This window comes from Astyanax mexicanus, chromosome 9, assembly GCF_023375975.1.
Source record: "Astyanax mexicanus isolate ESR-SI-001 chromosome 9, AstMex3_surface, whole genome shotgun sequence".
NCBI classification, from domain to species: Eukaryota; Metazoa; Chordata; class Actinopteri; order Characiformes; family Acestrorhamphidae; genus Astyanax; species Astyanax mexicanus.
In genome coordinates, this window is record NC_064416.1 from 17,944,127 (window position 1) to 17,969,346 (window position 25,220).

Sequence of the window (25,220 nt, forward strand, 5' to 3'; positions counted from 1 at the left end):
GTAGATTGCTTCAAGTACAATGAAATGACATCACCCATAGCCGTTTGCTTTGATTGGATTCAGAGAAAAGAACATGCGATGTTCGACCCAACAGTTGTCAAGGCAACTAAATTAATGAGTGAGACTCGCTGCTGTAGTACCGAGGGTGAAATGTGTTACATAGTTTTAACATGTTTCAGAAATAGGGCAGTAGATAATGGTTAACTACACACACAGACACACTTCTGCCTTGTTTAGTTTCACTGGATTTTAGTAATTATCTCCTTCACTGGAACCAAATTTATGTTTTGTTCATTTAATACATGCATACTTTTACATACTTCTTATATGAATGCACTAGGGATGCATAGAATGTTTTAAAACAACCATTATTCAGTGTCAAATGGCAAAAAGCACATTTACTGTTGAGTAAGTAAAAAGACTAATATGTGACAAATCTGACACATGACACAAAAAAATTAGATCACAACCAGCTGGAATGTAAAAATTGTGCAGTGTTCAATTGAATGTTCAAATTGTAGTTTTGTTAGTGCGTTTGCAAGACAGAAATACATGCAATATATTTATTTATGCAATAGTAAAAATTTGATATTGTTTCGTTTTCAGCCATAGATTTCATTTTGTATAGTATTATATTTGCCTATACATGGCACATGTTTTAAGAATGTGCTCCTTATATTAATGCTTTACAGGTATTAAACATCACCATGAGCCCTGTGGGGAAGAACCAGCGGCAGCCGAGTGGACCTGTAGACATCACCTTTGTGATACGCGATGCAAGGGGATACATACTAGGGTCAGAGATCAGCAGCCTTCTGAGACAGCTCAGTGTGGTCGAGTTCAGCTACTACCTTGGCTACCCTGTTCAGCAGATCGCAGAACGTAAGGGCTTACCAACACACATGCATACATAATGCAGCTACACTGTGGATGAATGCAGTATATGGATGGATTGATAGATCATCTTTGACCCTGAAGATGTTTTTTCCACAGCATTCCACTATCCTGAGCTGAATACAACCCAGTTGCTGCGCTCCTCGTGGGTGAGAACAGGTAAGCCTGACATTGTTTATTCCGCTTAATTTCTTAACTTATGCTGTAATGTAAGTATGAGTTCATTTTAAATGGTCTGGAGTTGGGTATGCTGATTTGCCGTCCTGAGAAATATAACATTTTAGTTGTTTGTATGCAGTGTTGCTGGGTGTGATGGAGCAGCGCGTGAGTGACAGAATCTTTCAGGCAAAAATGGAGAGGAGACTGGCTCTGCTGCTGGGGGAGGGACTGGGCACAGGTCGACGTTTTAAAAGAGCCACCAGCATAGGCAACAACAGTGTGCAGGTAACACAACAGGAACTTTTACTGTGTAACTTTTCCTTTTTCACTGTTCCTTGGGGAAAAAGAGGATTCTTTTCTGCTAAATATGTTAAGGTTTGGATTAGACCTGTACAATTTTGGGGGAGAAAATTACATTGCAGTTTTCTTTTATATATTAAAAGACTAATAAAAGAATTTTCACTAGATTTGACCAGAAATTAATTTTCCAAAATGATATTAAATGCACAGTTTGTATCTAACACTAGAGTTAGATAAATTGTATTAATCAGATTTAAATATTGGAATAGTGGAAAATGTGAACTGTTCAGATGTCCTTTTCTGTAAGCAGCAAAAAAAATCAACAAAAGCAATGACATGTTCAATCTGCTCAAACGCTGTAAATTTGCACAACCTCTACTTATTTACCCTTATGACCTGCACCAACTTACATCAGGTTTTTTGGACCTCGTAATAGAACCCTGTGGGATTCCACAAAATATGCTTAATTCATAGTAGTTTCTGCATTATGATTAATAACAGACTAAAGCCTAGCTAAAACTAGGCTTTAAAATGTTAGCGCAGTATTGTAGTTTGTGAGAATTGGTATTTCTTGCTCCTGAGCCCCTTTCACAGTCAAGAACCGTAATTCATGGTTTGAGCCACCCCTAGGATTGCACTTTACACATGCGTTTTTGGACAAGCTGGTAAATACAGAAGTGGCATCTAACATAAAAGAATCATGTGGACTGAGGCGGTAGAGTGATATAACAGTATTTTAAACCAATATGTCCTGAAATAAAAATGACAAACTCTTTCTGGGTCTTTCACAGAACACCTGTACATCACAGGTGCATTTGACCCCTTTTGTTTTGTTGCACACGTGTCTATATATTCCTGCACAAAACACAAGCACACAGCTCCATGAAAATAGCAGCCTTTATTGTGTGACAGCACTGACATGTCCGTGAGTCGTTTGCCATTTCCCCATACACTCCGCTGTGAAAATGGAGACCCTCATTATGGAACACTTCCTGTGTGGAACGTCCCCAGCCTCTCTGGCTTCTTAATGACTCTCTCTTTGTGGCCCCCTCTCAGCACCTGCTCTGCTCTGCGCATCCCTTTTCCAGCCCAGGAGTATCCATGGCAACACCTCCTATTCATCCCTGGGCTATGTAGCCACTGGCTGACTCCTGTTTTCCTCCTGCAGGCTGGAGAGCTGATATCAGATCAATTATTGAACACTCCTCACAGACGAGCTAAAGTCTTCCTCAGACCCAGTGTCTGTTCAGACTGAGCTCAGAGAGATTTTCACTGTTTCCTGTGGGGGGTACAGAGAGTCTGCACGCACAGCAAGGAGCTGTCAGTATGATTAAATATCTGCTTGATTTTACAGCCACCCCTTTTTTGGCCTGTACACACTGACCTTTTGGCTCCTTCACACTAATGCTGCTGCTGTTCATACTGATGATGCATGCTCCACTACTGCTATTTGTGTATTAATGACCTAATTAGCTGAGTGTGAATATGTCATACGAGGACAAATAATACATCTCAAATTTTTGCGTACATTAGGGATGTACCATTACATTCACAATAATAGCTTTTTTTAAATGAAAAAATGTGATATTGTGATAAAAGTGATATTTTATGTTGAAAACATACATTTAGTATGTTTTGCTATTTGCTTTGTTTAGCTTTAAGGGTTTTATTTGTATAATTGTTTTATATATTGCAGTTAATATGTGTGTACTATATATTTCACATCAGGGTTTCCCAAAGCGCTTTTTTATAGCAAGAGTATAGTTAAAGTAAAGAGATACAATTAGTTTTGGATTATTAGAGGTGGATTACAGAAATTTCCATCCTTCTCTCTGCTGTCCACAAACCTAAATGATCATGGATCCAAGGAGCAGGATAGTAGCACCGGCATCTCAGATCTAGCTGCTTAAATCAACTGAAGTTGTTATAGACCGTTTGACCCTTTTGTCACATTGCAGCATTATATTATATTACTATTATAATCCCGACATGTATCATATGTGTTTTGACACTTTCTAGCATCAAACAACACCCCCCCCCCCCCCCCCCCTCAGATTTGCAACTTTTTTTAGCAACTGTAACACTCTGCCTCTCAAGTCCAATTTCTTTATTTAAATCTTATAAGCGTAATGTTATATTGAGTGTGCCGGCTGATGTAAATAAAAGGCAGACTACTGAATTGCCTGGTAACACAAGCCCATATTCTATGCTGGGGGGACACTGTCGGGCTCAGTCATCTGCTAGCACTTTGAGATAAAGCGGTGAGAGGACGGCCAGTTAGAGCCCAGCCGTGAGAGTGCACTATGTAGGTCAAGTTCAGGTGAGGCCGACTGCTGTCATCTTTTTCCACCCCAATAACGCTGGAGATTGCATGAGTGTGAACACAGACAAGACAGCCCAGGTTACATCTTCCAGCACTCACTGTTTTAATGTTGCCTTTACTACTTTAATGTACACTTTATTTTATATGGTTTATTATTCTTTTTTGTATAGTGTATAGGGGTGGGCGACATGGCCCTAAAATAATATTGCAATATTTGCGATAACGATATTCTTGGCGATATTACAAACACTGAATTTTAAAAAAAAAAATTAAGCATACACTACTGCAACAATTTTTTTTATTGCATATGCATATGCAACACTAAGTGAGATATATATATATATATATATATATATATATATATATATATATATATATATATATATATATATATATATATATATATAATTTATTTATTTATTTATTTATTTTTTAAATATATATATCATGATACTAATAATGCACTCCAAATATAAATAATAATTAGGGGTATCATGATATTCAAAATTCAAAATTATTGCGTATGATAAACCCCTAATAGTGTAGATACAACATACTGCTGTTATGAGGGTGTCACTGCAAAAAATAATTCATACATTTTACATGCATACTGAAAGATTTAAGAATTAAGATAGAATTATTGTAAAATTATTTTAAAAGAAAGGTTGGGGGAAAGGTTACCTAGTGGTATTATCTAGAATGTCTCAAATTTTAAAAGTGGTTGTGAAATCTTGAGGCAGAGAATTAGTTATATATGAGTTGAATAAGGCATCTGTTCATATAATACAACCACACTTTAGTTATTATTGTACATAACTGTATGACATAATACTTATTTACTACATTGTGTGTTTGATCTACCCACAGATTGTGCAGACCACGCGCCTAGCAGGGCCAGATAACCCTTTAGACATGATCTACTTTGTGGAAGGTCCTAGCGGCGAGAGACTGCCTGCCGTCACCACTGCTAACCTGCTGAACAGGCTGGATGTGCAGCGTGCAGCTATAGTGCTGGGATACCGTGTTCAGGGCATCCTGGCCCAGCGTGAGTATTGAATCTGTTGGGAACGCGCTACTTTAGACTTGTGAAGAAAACTGACGATGCAAGAGACTGAGAAATTAGTTCACTGCATGAACTCTTTCATAGAGCCTTCCTTAGTTGTTTTTAATCAGATGATCATACACTGCCTTCTGACCGCAGTGCAGGCTGGCAGTGGTATTTGAAAACAGAATGCTTGAGTTCTTCTCACTGTAAACATCAAAGATGGGGTCTTAATGAGCATGTCCTCCAAAGAGCTGGTCCGATTTATCTGACACTTGTTTGCACTGGTGGATGTTCAGCTGTTTCACCTATAGAAAAAAGAAAGTCTTAATTTAGACTTGTGTTTGTTGTGTTGTGTCTGTTTTAAACCAGTAGAGTATTTGGAGGCATCAGGCACTCTTTTGTCTGTGTCTTGTTTAGCTAGTTCACCATGCAATTCACTTGCCATCTTAAACAGCTGATCTCAGGCTTCAGGCCATGCAGGAGGTTATGCTGTCTTTATTGTTTTAGATTAACTAGACCTGCTATAAATTTTGAAATGTAATGCCTTATAAATGGTTGCATTTGGATTACAATTTATTAATTTGTTTACCCATTTTAGTTGCATTTACAACATGCACAATTCATACGGTAATTTAAGACCAAAACCTGGCATTTTTTATTTTAATTATTTATTCATTTAATTATGTTTATAAGTAATTTAAGACCAAAACCTGGCATTTTTATTTAATTTATTTATTCATTTATTTATATTTTTATGTTTAAATGTATTGTCAGTGTAAGTAGCAGAATGAATGTTACAATATAATCATTGAGCCCTTTTAACGAATAACCACGTATCAACTATTTCTTCAGACAAGACAGATTTGAAGTTATTTTAATTAAAGTGCCTTCCTGAAAAATGAATACATTGAGGATAACTCTCATTCTCATTGCAGCCTGGCATTTGAAAGGGATTGACAATATAATCTGATTAAAAAAATACATTTAATCAGGTTAAGATTAAAGAAGGACTACAAAAAAAACTAACAGTAAAAGTAGATGGCAAATTAATTGAAACTAAACAAACAAAATACACTTGTGATTTCATTAGGAATTAATTAAATACAATCTAGGAACAAGTGTAAAATGATTAAAACGATACCCATGAGCTGAGTGTTCAAGAATACTGTAATACATTTTAGCTCACTAGAGCACTTTAGCTAAAAGTAGATTTTCCTAGTTTAGTCACTATAAAGGTCTATATAAAGAACATATTCGCTTTTATGTCAGATTTTTTTAAAATAAATAGATAAGGTATAATAGTTTTCTCCCAGAAGGTGTAAGTGTTTATTTGTTGGAAGAGATCAGTTATGTAAACACATATCTGCTTTATTTCCTGTGTACAGCTGTGGAGAAGCTGGCTTCATCGCCTTCTGAGACAGAGAACACCAACACATGGATTATAATAGGAGTGGTGGTGCCTGTACTGGTGGTGGTGCTTATTATATCCATATTATACTGGAAACTGTGCCGCACGGATAAACTGGAGTTTCAGCCGGACACCATGAGCACTGTCCAGCAGAGGCAGAAGGTAAGAGATCCAGGCTTATTGTTTAGTAACTGCTGTGTAACTAAGTGAGAGTGAAGTATGGATGTCTGGACAGGAATGCGGCTCATTGTTGTTTTAGTGTTATTTTGGCAGCACTGGAGAGAGTCACACTGAAAAAAACGTAGCGTTTGCATTGTTGTGTGGCATGTCTGCTGTGTTGTGTTTCTGAAGGGGCAGATAGTGCTAATCAGTGAGTGGGCTCCTGTTTGTCTCTGCTCTGTCTGACTGCTGCTTATCTCATCTTTGTGCGACTGATTTGGCCCACTCTGGGCCATTTCATTCTCTGGAGTTATTTTAGTATCTGTAGAATCAGACGAAAAATATTCTCATGTTGTGTGAGGTCACGTCTTGGTTGAAGCAAAGCTCCATTTGGGACGCTGTGTAAAATATAAATAAATGTAAATAAAAACAGAATGCAATGCGATTTGCAAGTCATACAGACCCTTATTTTGCTTACAGCAAAACATAGCAGTTGTTGTAAGAGAATATCTTGCTGTTTTTGGAAGTCCAGTGTGTGTATTTTGCAACCACATCAGAACTATAGCTTTGAATGATAAATATAGCAGAAGTTGAAAGAGAAACATTTTATCATTTAAAAAAAATATATATTAACTTTTTTTAGAACTTGTTTGCTCTAAATCATTACAAAAAAGTTGGGATGGGAAAGTAAATGGTACTAATAAACATTAGAAAAATTGAATCTCTCTTACTGACAGAATCTCTCCTAATACTCACCAATCTGATAAAAAAAATGTTCAACATAAATCAAACAAGTCTTTGGATATCCCACGATCTACATACGTACATAATATGATAAAAAAAATAAGGTAACTTTGAGAAACAGCTGTGTGCGAGGGACAAGGCGAATAGTCAATATTGGATGCTGGTGATCTTTGGGCCCTCAAATGTGTTTTCTTTGAACATCTTGCCCTTATTTGTGTAACCGTTATTTTACCATTTTGCTAATTAACCTTATTGATCATGCCCTCCACATCTGATTTCATGCACAGAACCACTATGTTGTATTTAAAATCCTGTAAATCCAAATCGTGACTCAAAATCAAAGATTCCTTCTGAGTTTTGTCATCCAAAAAAGATCATTCATTTTAAGAAAGCCAGTTTGTATACTTATTTTTAGGATATATATTATAAATATTATTTAAATTCCAATTCCAATGTGTGACTAGTCTTAATCACTCTCAAGTTTATTGCTCTGTCAAATGGTTTAAAACGACTATTTTATTACCATGACAGGCCTAGCTACACTGACCACATTTAGTTTTGTGTAAATTTGAAGTTCAAAAAATGTATAAAAGCACATCGGAACTGTAGCTTTAAATGTAATGGTTAGTAACTTACACCAAAATCTGACCGTACATAACCCAACAAAAGTTTCAGTTATTGGTTAAATTCAGTCTCAGTTATGTGGGTCACATTAAAATCTGGGTCTGTTGCCTTTCATTCTTTCATGTTGCCTCATTGTCTTTCATTCTATTTCATTCATCCTGCCCTGCCATTGATCTGCCTTTCTTCACCATTTATCTCTCTTCTCTCACCACATTTAAATCGTCCATCCCCATCCAGTCCACAGCTTCATTACAGAAATCTATTCCTTCGATCCAGAGGTCAATGACCCCAGTCAAGAGCAAAAAGCTAGTAGTTGAGAGCAGTGAGGAGGAGGAGGAGGAAGAAGAAGAGGAAGAAGAAGAAGAAGAAGAAGAGGAGGAGGAGGAGGAGGAGGAAGAAGAAGAGGAAGAGGAGGAAGAAGAAGAAGAGGAGGAGGAGAGAAAAAAAGAGAAGGTAGAGGGTGGTAGGAGAACAGTTTAGTAATAATTCACCTATGCTTGCTCTGCCCAACAATCTATTAAATTGTCCCAATAAACTTAGAAAAAATAGTAGCACTTAATTCCTCACGAGAGGGCACTATGCTGTTTGTTTGCTAAGATACATTGGATTTCCAGTTTAAAATATAATGCTAATGAACTGGATTTTGCTGTTCTAGGTTATTATAGCTAAAGCATGAACACATGCATTTGTGGGCGGAGCTTGTGTAGGCCAATTAAGCCCTTCCAACAAATATATCAACCAATTATCCCTTTTGGGTAATCAGTTATTTTCTTTACTATTGTAGGTTATTTAATTTTGAGAGTATTAATGACTGAAGAAAGTGTAAATAAACCACTTTTTATTATTGCAATGTAAACCATTGTCTACATAAAAAATGAAGGTAACACTTACTATAAATATTGTATTCATAATGCATTATTTGTCAAACAAAATACCTTAAAATAACAAAAACTACAAATATGTCTCTTTTATAAAGACAAGTTTCACAATGCATTCTGTTCGCATGTACAATGTTCTTACACAGATATTATAAAGCATTATTACCTCTCTTTATACAGCTACATATTTGTATTGTATAATGTGTTATAATATATATATATATATATATATATATATATATATATATATATATATATATATATATATATATATATATATATACATACATACATACATTGTACATATGAGTACATATGAGTTTTTCCACCAGCTTTATTAATAATGCATGATTAAATCATGTGCAATGCATTATGAATATAGGATGCATAGGAAGTGCTACCAAACAAAAGAATAGCTGATTCACCCAAATACGTATGGTTATTCATTGAAAGGGCTCAATTGTATTTAGCGCTTTTAGTAAATCTCCCTTAGTGCAGCAGTAGTTTATATTAGAAAGCCTGGAAAAGATACCCTGCCAAGCATGTGTCATCTTTTCTCTCGTCCAGTTGGGGCCACTTTAATCCCCTCTTAGTCTCCAGTCCCGCGGTGATGTAGTGGGCAGTGTGTGCTCTACGCAAACGAGTATGAACACATTCATCTGACGGTGTGTACAAGATTGGAGCAGGAACATCTAAACATCTGAACATCTAAATATCTAAACGTTTGCCTTACTTCCCCCCGTACTTTAAAATCCAATCAGAAACCAGTCCCTGCTGCCAGGGGCATAAAAAGACAAAAGACTGTGGATGAAGAAGATGAAGAGGAAGAAGAAGAAGAAGAAGAAGAGGAGGAGGAGGAAGAGGAAGAAGAGGAAGAGGAGGAAAAGCCCAAAAAAGGGATCAAGAAAAAGTTGAAACATTTGGTGGCAAAGTCAGAGGTACAGATGGATCCAAGTAGAGCTAGCTTTCGTGAAATGCTATAGTTAGCACTAGCACTAGCATTGTATTGTTTAATCCTCTTGTCATAAAATCGATGAGCAGAAACTGGAACATAATCTCAACACCAGATGTGTATGAATGTTTCTTTGTTAATCCCACCCCTCCTCCATCCAGACCTAAATAGAGCATTCCAGACAGTAACATTGGCCTACATTCGGTCCCTGTTGCTGGTAGGACACTTGAGAAATACTTTTTTTTATTGTTTTATTGTATTCAGCTTTTGTCCTATTTCTAAACAGCCTGATTTGCATTCAAAAGAAACTAAGCCATAAGAGAGCTGCACATGCTCCCTGATGATTGGTGGATTAGCACATTTCCAAAAGAGAAACTGATCACTTTCTGCTTTCTGAAAGAACAAAAAACAGCAGCAGTCAGAATGCAGTCATACATAAAGAAGAACAAAGATTTCAGCTTTTTTTTCTTTTTTTTTGCAGTCAGCGAGTCTGCTGCACCCATTATGGGTGGGTTTTCAGTTCTAGGCCAGTCCCTAGAGAGAGCCTGCGGGCATTAAGCAGCATTACAGTGCTTGTCCTGCTCATCTGGTCTGTTATCCCACTAAACACAGACAGACCGGCAAGCAGGCAGCCAGGCCAGCCAGCATGCAGCACACTTAATTCATTACTGCCTGTCTGTCTGCCTGCTCTGCCCTGCAGCAAGTGCACTGAATTCACTGTATTCAGATGAGCTCTTCCTTTCCACAAGATTAAAATGTTTTAATCAGCATACATTTTGCCTTCCAGTTTACTGGCAATATTTGTGCTGATGATGTATGTTGCAATTATTTAATTATATTTGCTTAGTCAGCAGTTTCTCTGGTGATAATGATTATGATGATGATGCACATTTTAGATTCTTCTGCTGATCTGTGCTACAGCAAGATTTAGGCTGATGGGTGGACCCAGTATTTTGTATGTGTCCATATCTCTTTTAAACAAAGGCTTTTTGTATAAGAAGCTTTATTACTGTTTCTTTTTCCTTTTAATTAAATTATTATTTTTTATCATAATGGTTTAAATAATCATCATTATAATCAGTAGATTACTTAAATAGTCCTAATACAAAGCGATAAAAATGGAATGATTAAATTATACAGAACATAATAAATCTGATGCTGAAAAAAATGAAAACAATTTATTTAATTATTTATTTATTTGCTTAAATCAAAACAACAGACAAGCAAGGATTTTTATATTTATTTTTTTTGTTACATTTCATGTGACCTAGAAGTATTTTTCAGTCTTGAAGTTTGAGTCTTGAGTTAATATAAAATAAAAACTATATATCAGGATCTGTTACAGTTTTGTAAATAAAAGGTACTGTGTACTATGAATGTTTACAATGGAAAACGTACATGTAGTCATATTTGCTATAGCTAATGGCAAATTTATCCATTTAGAGCTCATAGCTCATTGTCCATACCAAATAAAAACACCAACGATAAGTCCAACACACAAAGAAGCCTATAAATGCTGGGTCACATAAACAGAACAAATTGAATATTAAAATAATGTTTATCCACAAAGTTTTTCATTTGTTTTCTTACATTTGATTTGAGCAAACAGTAAATATAGTGTATAAAACAAGAATTGTATTCTTCAACAAATCATTTTTTTCTTTTTGACAGTTGAAGTAAAAATTATTCAGCCTTAATGCTGTTGTATTAATTTATAATTATGGACCTATTTAAATAAAATACTTTTGCCAGTGTACTCAGCCCTGGAGGCACACTATCCATCTATTTCTTTGTGTCCTTGTGTCTGTCTGTCTTTTTGTCTGTTTATTTATGTATTTATTAAGCTCAGTTGTATTTATGGTCTGTGTGAATCTGCACAGTGTAATTCTGTAAATCAGGATGAGCAGTATTTGGCCCCTCTCGTGTGTATTCGTCTGTCCATGCTGTAGAATGTTTCAGAAATGAGCTGGACTGCAGTCTGACCTGATTCTGTCTCATACAGCGTTGCTCCTTTAGGTGTTTTTTTCATAAAGTAAACAACATAAGACCATGAAAGTCTTTGATCCTGCTCCCACCTCACAGTCCCTCTCTCTTTACCTCTCCATCTCCACACATCCCTCCATATTAACTGCATACCTCTCTTTATCCCCGGCTGCTCTCCAGCTACAGGCTCCCAGCGTGAAGGGCTTTGACTTTGCCAAGCTGCACCTGGGCCAGCACAGTAAGGATGACCTCATGGTGATCCAGGAGCCATTACCGCTGCCAGTGGCCACTAAGGAGCCGAGCGCTGCTGAAACTGCAGAGGCGTCCACGCCCAAGTCCAGAGGCTCCTCCACCAAGGCCTCCCGAAACAGCCAGCAAAGGAAGGGGCGGTGAGTGAATGGAGGTGGAAGAATAAAAATGACATTATTTTAGCATGTGTTTTGCATACACATAAGATAAGCGTGATTCAAATGGTGATTCAAAACTATTTTTGCTTCTGTAAAAACTGTATTTGTAATAGTGATGAAAGACTTTGAAGAACCTTTTAAGAAAAAAATAATTTACACTAAGTGAATGTTCTTTATATCTTTAACAAGTTATTTATACTTACCAGAGGTGGGCGATATGGCCCTAAAATAATATCACAGTATTTCATGGTATTTTCACAATAATGATACTCCTGGAAATATGACAGAACACTAAATTTAGAACTGAATTTGCAACAAAATAAATGTTTAATTGTATTATTGCATACAATATGATATGGAAAACCCACTAAGTAAAATATTAAAAAATACAAGAAAGTTATCAGATTTGTAACAGAGGTCAATGATCCAGAATGTTGTGATACTAATGATGCACTCCACATATTTCCATATATCCAGGATTAAAGTAAAATAAATGATACTGGACAGATATTATCTGTCTCTAGTAGATATATAATGGAAAATAAGAACAGTGATTTTTTTTATTTTGCTAAAAACAGCAAAAAAGTAGTACCCTGATGTAATAATTAGGGGTGGGTCTTATGGCACGATATTTCAGGGTATATCATTCACGATGTTCAAAAAAGTTGTCAATATTTTTGCGTATGATATTATATGCCACACCCAAAGTACTCGCATATCTCTATTACAAACATGGTTCTTCATGGAAACATAAAAAAAATCTTCTAAAAAGGGGGTGTTGTCACAATTATTGTATATCATAAATATCCTCAGTGCTTAAAAAAACATTGACCAACTGCACATTTCAATACAGAGTTATTTAGTCCTGTTTAATTGGATGCAGTGCAGACAGTTCAAATTAAAATGATTTTATGACAGTCAGTATGATATAGTAGGAGGACAGGAAATACATTGTCATTCCCCATGAAAGCTGAAGAATGCTGCACTAATCTCCTGAATACGTAGAGCCTTCTCTATTGAATTTGGAAGTGATTTATTTCAAGTACTTGCCCTTGGTTTTAAAATCACCCCGTTACCCTGTTCCTCAGTTTTCTAACGCATTTAGCAAAGTATGTTGCTAATATTAAAGTAACATGTGTTCATTGATTTTAAGAGAGGAATCCAATCAATAGTGAGAGCTCTGTGAATCAATAAAGGACTTTATAAATGGGATTTCCATGTTGCTCTCAGATCAATAGCTCATGCATTAAAGTAACAGCATGAAGCACAGGTGAAGTGCATTCATCATCTTAACTGTCAACATGCCCTACATCATGCACTTTCACTCACTCTGTAAAGAGATAGGAATAGACATATTCAGAGATATCAAACCCATGTAGGATTTGTTTACTGCTCACATTGGGAAGACACATTTTGCATTACTTTAAGCTTTAAAGCTTAAAGCTGCTCCTGATCTGTGTGCGTAATGGCAGGCAGTCAAAAATGACCCTGCAGGCCTAATTGATGAACTTTTGGCACTCATTAATCGTTACAGAGAGAGAGAGTCTTAAGAGCGTGACAGAAGTGGGTCAGCCTCTCCTTACACCCTCCCCATCTTAAGACCTCCCTCTTCTAATATGAATGGGTACTAAATTGTGTTGTCCATCAGAATGTTTGGGGGTGAGGAGAGATTTGGAACAGATTTTATCCTAAGCATATTTAAGCTAATGCAATATTGTTTTTTTAATGCTAGAGGGGAAATGTGTTAATTATGAATTTCGTCCCAGATGGCTGTTTCAGGATTAACTGTTTCATTTTATTAATCAGAATGTAAATTTAGAAGTCATAACTAATGCACAGCCAATTACAATATCAGTAGTAAATGTTTAAGTAAACATTTACTTAAACAGTGCAATTTTAGAAATAGTTTTTTGTCTGCAGTGCTACTAACTGTGACACTGAATGCTTTATTTAATTTAATTTATGTAAGCAGAGCTTAAAAATATTAAAAATGAGTGTGGTTCTGATGTCTCTGCTGAAAACAATCTTAGTATTAGAAAAAAACAGTGTAATATGACTTAAAATAATTTAGTAAGTTTCATCAGTATCAAAGTAAATGTGCATTTTAAATTGAATCAGTAAAAATCGTTTTTAATTAATGTCCATACTCTCAATCCCAGCATTAATGGTTCACTACTAAGAGCGATTGTGGTATATTACTAAATCACTTGCTATGGCCTTTTGTTTTTTAGGATCTCCCCCTCAGATGGCGATTCGGTGGGTACTGATCCGTCCAGTGATAAGGAGTCTCCCAAGGAGAACCCGAGGCTGCCCGGTGACTCTAAGCAACCTCGCAAGATGGCCACTAACGGATTAAATGGCAAGTTAACCGGCTCCAATTACCATGCCATTGCAGCTCCATTAGAGAGTAATGATGAGTACAATGTCTTTCTTCTCTGCCAAAATGAGGAGAGAAGAGTGGATTAAGGAATGAACAGGGGTCTTTTTTCCTTCTTTTTGACATAAAATTCATACGAATTCCAATCTTGCTTTTCAGACGTATTACTGCAAATTGGATATGACACAAATTTATATGGTTTCATATGGAATAAGGCCACTGAAACCTGCTATGTGAACATAGCCTAATAGAACTCTGAGTTCTAAAGGTGCTCAAGCGAACATTGGTGTGCATTGTGACTGACACAATTACTTTACTTTTTATTTACTCTGAAACTCATCTTACAGTGGCACATCTCCCGTACAATATATGAGCCAAGGCACTGTAGTTTACCATTTACAACAAGCATTACCCTCTACTCATATTCATGCCTAGCCATCATAGCAACCATAGCAAATCAGCGTTTATAATATTTCAAGCAGTTCTTCTTAAAGTCCACCATTAATGGCATAACATGGCTTTCTTTGTATCTCTCTCCCTCTTTTTCTTCCATCTGTTATGGCTCTCAGGGAGAAATAGGATTGGTAAGAACATCTCTGGTCTGTAAAGTAGAGCTAGTCTGATTTGAGTAGAATTCCTTTTGTTCTTTTATTTGTCTCTTTTCCACTTTATGAACTTCTTCACATTATGGTGTTTATTAATAATCAAATCCTCTATTTCTCAGCTGCTGTTTTTAGTAGTTATTGATATTTGATCAGCTTTAGCATCTTCAGAATGCATGAAGATCCTAAAGCTGATCAAATATCAATAACTACTAAAAACAGCAGCTGAGAAATAGAGGATTTGATTATTAATAAACACCATAATGTGAAGAAGTTCATAAAGTCGAAAAGAGACTTAGGCATGCAGCTGTTGTTGTGAAACTTAAAACCTTGTGCCTGTTAAGTGCCATTTTTTTTTGTCATTCTGTAATTCTGTAATTCAGTACACGGTCTCTGGTAACTGATCTCTCCCTCATCTGTATTCTCTTTAGCACATCTGCCAGGCTAACAAATGTCTCACCTTAATTGAAAGTCAATACCTGTAGAGTTACAGCAGACACTGTCCTCTGCTGGACTGTAAAGCTGTCTAAAAAATAAGGATTTTATTGTCTCACGTAACTTGGCAATTTCCTAAAGATTTAAATCAAATAGACACATATGATTTCATGTTCATTGTATTTGCGTTGTGTTTTTAGTTTTTGTTCAATAAAATTTGAATGGTGTTAAATGCTAAACTGTCTTTTACCCTGTAGGTCCTCCTCCACTGAATGGTATAGATGATCAGGTATCCTCAGCCTCCATCTTTGAGCATGTGGACCGGATATCCCGATCAGCAGATCCCCCCAACAAGCGCTTCTCCAGTAAGATCCAGCTGATCGCCATGCAGCCCATGCCTGCCCTGCCCTTATCGAACCCTGCAGCTACTGACAAGACTGCAGAGAATGCCAAGATCAACAAGGAGGTGTGCTGAATTTTATTGCCATCCATAATTTATAAATGGACCCTAAGTGATATCTGATGTGCTGAAAAACAATAGTCCAAACAATAGACTGTTTGAGAATTGCATTCATTAACTCCTTAGATCACTAAATACTTTCATTGTCAAAAAATAAAGTTACCAGATTCCCAGAAGAAATCAACCTTCAGCCATTAACCCTAAGGGTAGTTTATCCTAAGTGCTAGATTATCATGAAGTGACTCAGAATGGCAGCAGGTGACCAATGAATCTGTGTGTGACGACACCGTGATCAGCAGCCATAATCAGCGGTTTGTTGTCACATGTCCAGAAAGCCTGGTGTCATGGTGTGGGGTGCAATTTTGTATGATACCAGATCACCTTTGGTCTTCATTACAGGCACTCTCACTGCCAAAATGGGCACATTTTATTTTGCTCTTTTACTTTTAGCCCTAATTTTTGACTCTCTTTCCTGTTTAGATCCAGGTTGCATTGAGACAGAAGTCTGAGATCGAGCACCATCGTAATAAGATCCGTCTGAGGGCTAAGAGGAAAGGCCACTATGACTTCCCCGCCATGGATGATCTCATCGATGGCCTGGCCGACCCCAAAGAGCAGGACCGCATCTACCAGAAGGCTCAGATGCAGATCGATAAGATTCTGGACCCAGACATCCACATGCCACCTCTCTACACTGAGCCCAAGAAAAGGTTGGACAACAAGCACATGGCTAACAGATCTGCTGCACCATACTTAAATTAGGTTGTGCATTTCTATATTTAATATAAATATGTGTGCATGTGTGTATACATTTCAGTGGCAGAGAGAGGCGTTCTCCCAGGCAAAGGAAGAAGCAGCAGATGAATGGGGATCTGACAGATGCAGACAGAGACCGACTCATCACCACTGACAGTGACGGCACATATAAGAAATACCCTGGAGTCAACAACATAGCATATGTGGTCAGTTCACTAACTTACTTTTTATGCTTATATTTTTTACTTTCTTGTTGCCAAATGCAATCAAATTCTCACAGCAATTATCCAAAATCTATTTATAAAAAGCAGGATAATCTATTTGGCTGTAGATTTCAGCGAAACTGTTGCTGTAATGTCCGGCACTAATATCTAATCTTCTCTTCCAGTCGGATCCAGACCAGGGACCTGAACCTCAAAGCCCATCCCCGACTGATGATGTGTTTCTTGGCCCAATATCACCCCCGCCAGGCCACGCTCCTCCTCCTCCACCGTACCTGCCCCCTCAGCCATCCATAGAAGAGGCCCGGCAGCAGATGCACTCCCTGCTGGATGATGCTTTTGCTCTGGTATCCCCCACCTCACAGGGCAGCAATGCTGGCATCACTTTGCCTGGTGTGGGGATTAGTCCTGGACCAGCAGCACCTTCCAGCCCTCCATCTCGTGGCCCGCGGCCCTGGGGCCCTTCATACCCGGCGCTCAGTCCCTTCCCAGGGGTAAGGTCCACTCATCTCATCACACTAACTACATTAAGCAACACAAAACAGTATGGTTTATTGGTAGTTTAATATGTATCTCAAATTGCAGCACAGTCCATTTTTAATTAATTCATTTTATTGCAGTTTTCAGTTCTAAATGCCCTTTATAGCCTACAGGTTGAGAAAAAGAAATCAAAATGCACTATATGGTCAAAAACGTTGGAATAGGATCACAAAAACGTGCTTTTTTTTAAAGTAACTGTCTCAGCTGCCACTTTGATGATCCCACCCCACTTTAACCCTAAATATAAGCTGTTTATGTACATTTGCACTTTTATTTCAGCAGTGGGAGCAACTTGAAGTAGCTGAATACATTTATTCAAAGCAGTGTCCACAGACATCCTAGAATCCTGACCAACTGTTTTGAGTCGAATAGCATACAGTGGCTGTGACACAATTTATTCCTTACTGCTAGAGGAAATAAATAGTAGCCACACACTACTGATTAACAAGCTAACTTAAAGCAGGGGCGTTTGAGAGGTAAACATCCTATACAGCCTCTTATCTGATGTCAGGCTAGATGAATTTCCTTGTGATGTGAGGGAGTTGCTAACAGCACTTTTATTTGATTAGGTTAATTATTGAACTTCACTACATCCTGTTTGTGTTCAGCCTCAGAGCTATGCAGTAATGACGAAAGCAGATTAATTGCAGTGGAATGATGCTGTGTGGATCACACATTTTGGGGTTTTCTAGATATCAAATTAAAAGGGTCCTATAGAGAAAGCGGAAAAAGCCGTTCAACTGTTCTAACTGTGGTGTTTGATGTCTTCTACTCTAACCAGTCAATGTGAAATCTGTAAACAGCAGTGCATGAAATATATAGTTTATTTATCTGGCATAAATGTTAACAGTAGAATCAATTATAGAGAGGTGAAAAACCGCTGCAGCTCATTAAAAGCTTTGCTCTTCTCTGGTTTTGTGAATTTAATTTGGCTTGAAAAAAACTGACTTGGACCCACAGCTCCAACACTGGCTGCACATACATGCTGGCTGTAGGTTTATGAGGTAATGTTTTTAGAATCGTGTGTTTGGACTTGCAGGCCTGAAGAAGAATGAACTCTATAAGGAGTGTGATTCACATGTTTAATTTCTGTATGTTTTTGTGTTTTTTAGAGGTACACAGAGATGGGTTTGCCACCTTCTACAGTGCAAAGCTTACTGCAGAGGTGAGTTACTATATGAACACTCCCAGTGGGCAAAGACAAATAGGCCAGCCTCTAAAATAATCAGTTTAAATGGTTAAATTTCTCAATTGTTCCTCAATGTTGCTATGCTGATTTAACTGAATAATAGAAATACTTATTAATTTAAATAAGAAATGTGTCTCACATTGTTTATTATTATAAGCTGTATACAGTATTAATGCAATGTTACAAATGTTACAAATATTTTATGGAGAATATTTAGGAAAATATTTTTGTTGGATTCTTACAGATTCTTTGTAAGTTTTTTCCTTAGGAAAGTTTTTGTGAGTCCAATGTATACATTTTGGCAGTAGTCATGTTGTATCAGCCAACATGTGCTGCATACCATATAAGTCCTATTCATAAAGTTACACTGCAGTGCACCGCACCCTCTTTACAAGCTGGTGGTATTTTTATGAACATGTGGGTGGTATTTTATTGAGCTGCATGCATGAAAATGAAAATAACTCTGGTGGAATCAGATGGACCAAAAATTTCAGGTTTGGAGTCATGTACTGATTGGTAAATTGTATAAATATTTAAACAAATTTAAAGAACTATTAAGTTTCATTCACTGATAACAGCTGTGGTAAGTATTTCTTTGAAACATATATGAAAATCAGACAATGTCAGAGGGTCTTGCGGGTCTTATGATTTTTTATTATTACTTTTTATTATTTATTTATTTATATTTGTAATATGTATCATCAATCAGGCATGTGGTGACTTACAACATTCTTAATTATTGCAGCCTTTCTAACCATATTGTGGCTTGTAAGATAATCAAGTGTCTAGTCAATTGTCTAGTCTTCTTTCTCAGAGAACTCCTTTCACCCTCCCCCTCCCCGCTTTCTCCTGTCCTGGGCTTGCCCTCTTCCTTTCTCACCCAGAGGCCACTTCATGGTTCTTCATCAATAATTCAGGCTAAGGCCATTTTTATTTCATCACTCCAGTGTAGTGTGTCTGAGCCTCTGGCGCCAGACAGCACCTTAAAAACTGCTGTTGAGACATCACACATGAAATGCTATAGCCATCGTTCTACACACAAATCATATGAACAAACAAGGACATTCTGTACACACATAAAACAGGGTGTTGCTCAGTATAAATTAACTGTCATTTCAGGCAGGGGCTGGGGTCCGGCTACCCCCCAGGAGATGGATTAGTTGGAGAGCAGCTGCAGTCTGAGGTGCTCTACAACAGCAGAGGGACCTACATGGAAGAGCTGCCTTCTTCTGTCAGACCACGACCAGTAGGGGGCACCACAGGTATGTGCATTAGAAATAACACAGAGACAAAACAATGTCATAATTTATTCTTTTAGTGGAGCTGACCAAAAACAGACAATGTGGGAAGATACTGTGAGTTTTCTGTATTATTGTGACTTGATTGTGTGTGCATGTGTGTATGTGTCTTTTGTGCAGGTGCTCAGCTACACCACTTAACCCAGGTGGGTCTGTCAGGCCGTATGGGGGAGGGCAGGCAGCCTGGAAACCTAAACTGTGGACCTTATCACGAAGAAGACTTCAACAGACCTGCTAACAGAGACCCTGTATGTATATGCAGTTGTTACTTCAGATTTTTCTATTTGATTTTTTTCTGTTACTGCTGTCACAACTGGAAACTTGAAACTTTTCTGACCTTTTCTTGTGTCTTTTTCACCTTCATTCATTCCTTCCATCCTTCTTTCTTGCTTTCCTGTCTTCCCTGTCTCATCCAGGTTTTTAGCTCATTTGAATACCCCCCCATTTCTTTGTTCCAGACCTCCAGAAATGGTATGAGAGAGCCCACTGCTCCCCCTGCCCACCTGAACTCCATCGGCATGGGCTACCCCCCATCTGCTCCTCCTGAGGAGTCTTCTCCTCCCAACCACTCCTCCGCTTCGCTCATCAAAGCCATCCGGGAGGAGCTGATGCGTCTATCACAGAAGCAAGCGGCCGTCACGGGCTACCACAGCTGAGACCTGACCCTTCAGCCCACCCTGACCCTCCAGGCTCTACATACAGCAATATTGCACTGCACTGTACTTCCCATGGAAGTGACTTTTTTGTTGAGAGGTGGAAGAAGCCCTGTAAGCCCTGTAGGCCCTGCTGCCCTGCCACAAGGAGCACTGTGGTAGAAGAAGGCATTGTGAGATTTCTAAGAACGTGACTACTTTACTGGTAGCCAAAGCTTTACCTGTTATCAGTGCAGCTGAACAAGAAGACCAGTCACATACACTCTTAAAGATGAAGATATCAGAAAGGTTGATGCTTTAGATAAACAGCAGTAGTTTTGAAAAGCCTTTAGATGATTGCATGTTTTTCCTCATACCAGAATCCCAACATGTGGAACAACATTTCACTGGATCATTTTATTCAACTCACTTAAAGGTTATTAAGGGGAACTGGATCTTCTTTTGGATCTTTTCCACTGTATGCTAACTGCATTACTCTACTCTTTTTGATACCTGGTAACTGGAGGGGGGTATTTTTGGTATTGCAACATGACATATTGGTTTCCTTTGAGATATATGAGTATTGCAGAGTCACAGTACCATGATATCATTGTTACCACTAGCAATGTATTGTGATACGATACTAATCGATACAGTATCACAAAACTTAATATCACAGTACTCAAGTGTATCAATGTTTTTATACACCCCTATACCGCACTTCGTAAAACACTGACTCTACTATCTTTAGAGTTACAACACAGTAAACAGTGATGACTGCTGAAGGAATAGTTTTCTGTATTCTCAGTTTGTGTCTTTTGCATCATGTACAGTGACTGTATTATTCTCCCTCTCTCTCTTAGTTGTCTCCAGTCATACATAACCAGCCTTTTAATGAGTAGAGTTTAACGTTTTGGAAACTTCAGGATAATTACTGTTTCAAAAGCATATTTTAAATCACTGATAAAACAATTCTAGTCTGTCATGAAGAGTTTGTAGAGCTTGCCTCAGTAAATCTGGAAAAAAATAGCTGCTGCACGTGCACAGATCTCCACATCGAGGGGACATTTCATGTCCCCTCCACATCGAGGGGACAGTCTTGCATGCTGACGCTGGATGTTTTTGTTGAAGGGTGGGACTATGTTATGTTATACGTTATACAAATTCCAATTTATAATTTAACCAGTGACCGATCTCCTCATTAATAATAACTCTGGTAAAGTTGAGTAGTGTACCATGGTACCATGCAGTGGAAAAGCACCATTTAACTCCTTTATTGGTATATTCAGTTTTAAGAGTGTACTCCTGTGACATCACTGCCCCTAATATTTGGCCTCTGCTCATCACTGATAGACACACTATATCAAGAAAAAAAGATAAGCAGTCATTAAATCAGTACTGGACTTGGACATTTTCTCTTGTTTTTACATTTGAAATGTTTACCTTACATACTGACGCATCACAGCAACCCAGACACTCTGGTAGCAATTAGCAATTGACTACAGCCAAAAGCAGACCACCACACATTCCTTACTCATTTTACTGCTGGAGGTGGAGTGTGTGGTGTGTCTGTTTGTTTGTACGGAGTTGTTGTAAGATTGTTTTTTTTTTTTTTGCTTTTTCTCACTGCCTTCACATCTGAATAATCTTTCACCAGGCCTCTGGTGGTCTGTCTCATCAGTGAAAAACATGAAGATACCTTAAAAAAATACCTTACCAGCATCTATTTGCTTTATCATGCACTATTTTTCTAGGTTTGGATTATTTGTGAGTAATAGTATCCCATGGGCACTTCCTCTCACTTCATCCTCTTGTGGTGCTATTTTTTTTTTTTTTTTTTTCACTTTTCAGTTCAGTTTTCTGGCCATCTGCCACACATTGCCTTCTGCTGTAAGAGATATGAGCTCTTATTTCATCTTTAAATGTCAGAAAAAAAGGCATACACACCTGAATGTCACACAAGCAAGGGTTATATTAACCAAACTACTGCAGAATCTGCTGTCCCATATCTACTATAGCTTTTGAAAAGTGAGTGAAGAAGTGTTGATTTAATACACACTTTGCTATTGCTACCTACTCTTGCACAGTATATTGCTCTAGGTCAGTGATTCTCAAACTGTGGTACGCATACCATTGGTGGTACGTGAGACATGCCAAGATGAGCGCTGCATGCCCAAAAATATGTGATAACTATTAGAATATAATGTTTCACATTATTAGATAAAAAAAAATAACCTAGGATTTTAAAAATGCTATTTAGATGCTGTAGTTTACTGCATCTTCTTGCACTACATCGACTTTAGCTTTCCAAGATGTTTCTGTAGGAATCCTGCATTAATCAGAAACAAAAATGCAAAATCAAAAGCACCTAAACCTATGCAGTAGCCCCAGTAAGTGGTGCTTTTGCTTGTGTTTGATTATTGGTGGTAGGTCACCTAAACAGTTTGAGAACCACTACTGTAGATGGCTTCAGAAAGTCTGCAAACATAATAGTTTGCAAGTGGGTTTACAAGGGAGCAGCGTTTTATTGCTCTGCTCTTGATCTGAAGAAGAGTTGTCTGTTTTCTGAGCCCTGAGTGCTTAGTATTCTTATTAAAACTGAATGAAATTAATCCTTTAAAATAAGGATAGGCTTAATGACGGTTACATTTCTTTCATCTGACCACATAATGCACTGTCATGAACACTAAAGTATACAATAATTAAAGTATACATCAAATAAAATGCATAATTGTTATAATAGAATGCATTCGGTTTGAGGACCAGAAGTATTACAACGCTGAAAGTCTGTGCTTTTTTCCTATTTTCAGTTTGATCATTTTCAGTATACATATATAAAGCAATGAAGCAACGCAGTGCTCCGAACTACATTCCAGTGAAGGTGTTCCACACACTCTGCAGTATATTCAGTATATTCACAGATCAGCTGTTCTTCATTAAGTTGTCATGAAGTGACTATCTGCTTCACCATTCACTTGTTTCCAGTATGTGTATTAGCAGAGTGCAGAGTACAGTATTCAGTTGCTTTTCTGGTAGTATTGAACTAAGTCTGAGTCAGAGACAACCTCAGTCTGTGTTACTGGCCCTCACTGTACCCTTTCTTACCTTATTATGTTCTCTAAAACGTGGTCCTGCTTTCCCCAAAAAAATCTGTGTTAAGAGCTGAAGTACTGTTTTGTTTTGTTTTGTTGTTTCAGTTTACAGACAAAAAAAGAGAATTGTGTTAATCAGAGCTTTTCTGAATTGTTTCAGGTTCTGTTGTTGTTTAAATATTAGAGTTTTTTCTGCTTTGTATTTTGTTGAATTTGTTGTTTTGATGGAACTCCCTCTTCCTGTAGTTACAGATTTTACTGATTCTTTATTTAAATGACATTAAAAAAGGAAAAAAAAATCTGTATCTGTTGGTTTGAGTGGTTCATAGAAGTTGCTACATGTGAACTACTTTGTCCTTACTTTTCTCCAAAAAAAAAAATCATTAATTATTTAGTTTTTAACCCATTTTCTCACACTCATTCATTATGACTCTATTAGGACTTTATTACAATTAATGCTCCCAACACTAGGAGAGTCAGACCCGCCTCTTTTTAATACATCAGCTAACAGGTGCCTGTACTGACCAACATTACACAAGGAGTGACTAGTGGAGAGAGTGCCATCTACCTGGGATTCGAACATGATTATGATCCTTGGATCATAGTAGCAGCACCCAGAACAGACAGAGCCCTGTGTTTTTTTTCAGTGTAAAGAGGTTTATTACATGATTTGAATGGGTTGGATATGTCAAAAGCCTATTAATTATTGATTGATTGTAGTTTCTAAATAACTAAAAAAACAGTATTATTAATTTAACTTATTTAACAGGACTTATCAAACCTTTGCATACAACTGTGTTTCCAAACGTTTGTGCACGCCTGTTTATTGGGTATTAAGTTTAAGTTAATCTCTTATTCTTTGCTGTATTATGTGAGCTACTAGGCTTTACACTAGAGCTAGAACATTGCTGTGAGGGTTTGGTTGAATTGTGCCACAAATGAATGTAAATATGTATCAATAAAATAGCCCCCAGATTTTTGAAACAAAATGACATACACCATACGGTACGTCCAAATGTTTGTGGACACCACAAGCATTCAAATGTTTCAAGTTGCACCATAGCTGACACAAATGTGTGAAAGTGCACAGACATCTTGTCTATTCAATAAAACAGGACTCGAGAAGATGGACATGAACCGATTGGCACCATGCCTAATGCCAGACATGGGCTAATGATGGTGTGCATGATCATCCAACATCTTGACCTCACTAATGCTTTTGTCATTGAATGCAATCAAATTCTCTAATCAATGTTCCAAACTTCTACTACTTCTCTGCACAGTAGAAATTGATGCTTCAAGAAATTACTTATTCTCAAAAGTGAATCATATGAAGGTCATTTTTGGACATTGCCTTGAACCAGGTCTTGGGGTTGTGGGTTGGATCTTCTGCATGGGCTGTTTTATTCCGGGTGCTCCATCCAAAAAACACACATGGTAGATGAATTGCCAATTCTAAATTGCCCCCTGGTGTGTGTGTGTGTGTGTGTGTGTGTGGTACCCTATGTTGGAGTGGCGCCCTGTCTACAGGGGATATTCCTGCTTGGATCCCAATGTTTATTGGTAGGATCTGGACCTGCTGGAACCTTGACCAGAAAGAAGTGGATCAGAAAAAGAATGGGTGGATGGATGGATGTATCATATGGTTATACTCTATAACAGATGGTATTTGACTATGTTCATTTAGCAGTCTGGCATGTAGGCCTCATGCTACAGCAGGTTCCTTCTAAGCTGTCTCTGTG

General features: G+C 37.6%; 1 protein-coding gene across 2 annotated transcripts in view; it reads left to right on the plus strand.

The window, feature by feature from the left end:
* The window catches only part of si:ch211-1e14.1 (UPF0606 protein KIAA1549), a 54,080-nt gene extending 30,297 nt beyond the window's left edge, over nucleotides 1–23,783 (plus strand). Inside the window, exons 7-21 of one of the 2 annotated variants that reach the window (XM_022679599.2) lie at nucleotides 693–882; nucleotides 994–1,053; nucleotides 1,193–1,338; nucleotides 4,544–4,721; nucleotides 6,107–6,291; nucleotides 11,650–11,858; nucleotides 14,108–14,235; nucleotides 15,548–15,756; nucleotides 16,231–16,460; nucleotides 16,568–16,712; nucleotides 16,895–17,221; nucleotides 18,380–18,432; nucleotides 19,576–19,718; nucleotides 19,875–20,002; nucleotides 20,171–23,783. In XM_022679599.2, the coding sequence (XP_022535320.2) occupies nucleotides 693–882; nucleotides 994–1,053; nucleotides 1,193–1,338; nucleotides 4,544–4,721; nucleotides 6,107–6,291; nucleotides 11,650–11,858; nucleotides 14,108–14,235; nucleotides 15,548–15,756; nucleotides 16,231–16,460; nucleotides 16,568–16,712; nucleotides 16,895–17,221; nucleotides 18,380–18,432; nucleotides 19,576–19,718; nucleotides 19,875–20,002; nucleotides 20,171–20,410 (2,571 nt within the window). In that variant the 3' untranslated portion in view covers nucleotides 20,411–23,783. The remainder of the gene's footprint in view (nucleotides 1–692; nucleotides 883–993; nucleotides 1,054–1,192; nucleotides 1,339–4,543; nucleotides 4,722–6,106; nucleotides 6,292–11,649; nucleotides 11,859–14,107; nucleotides 14,236–15,547; nucleotides 15,757–16,230; nucleotides 16,461–16,567; nucleotides 16,713–16,894; nucleotides 17,222–18,379; nucleotides 18,433–19,575; nucleotides 19,719–19,874; nucleotides 20,003–20,170) is intronic. The other variant, XM_049483610.1, reaches the window with a different exon arrangement.
* The last annotated feature ends 1,437 nt before the right edge of the window (nucleotides 23,784–25,220 follow it).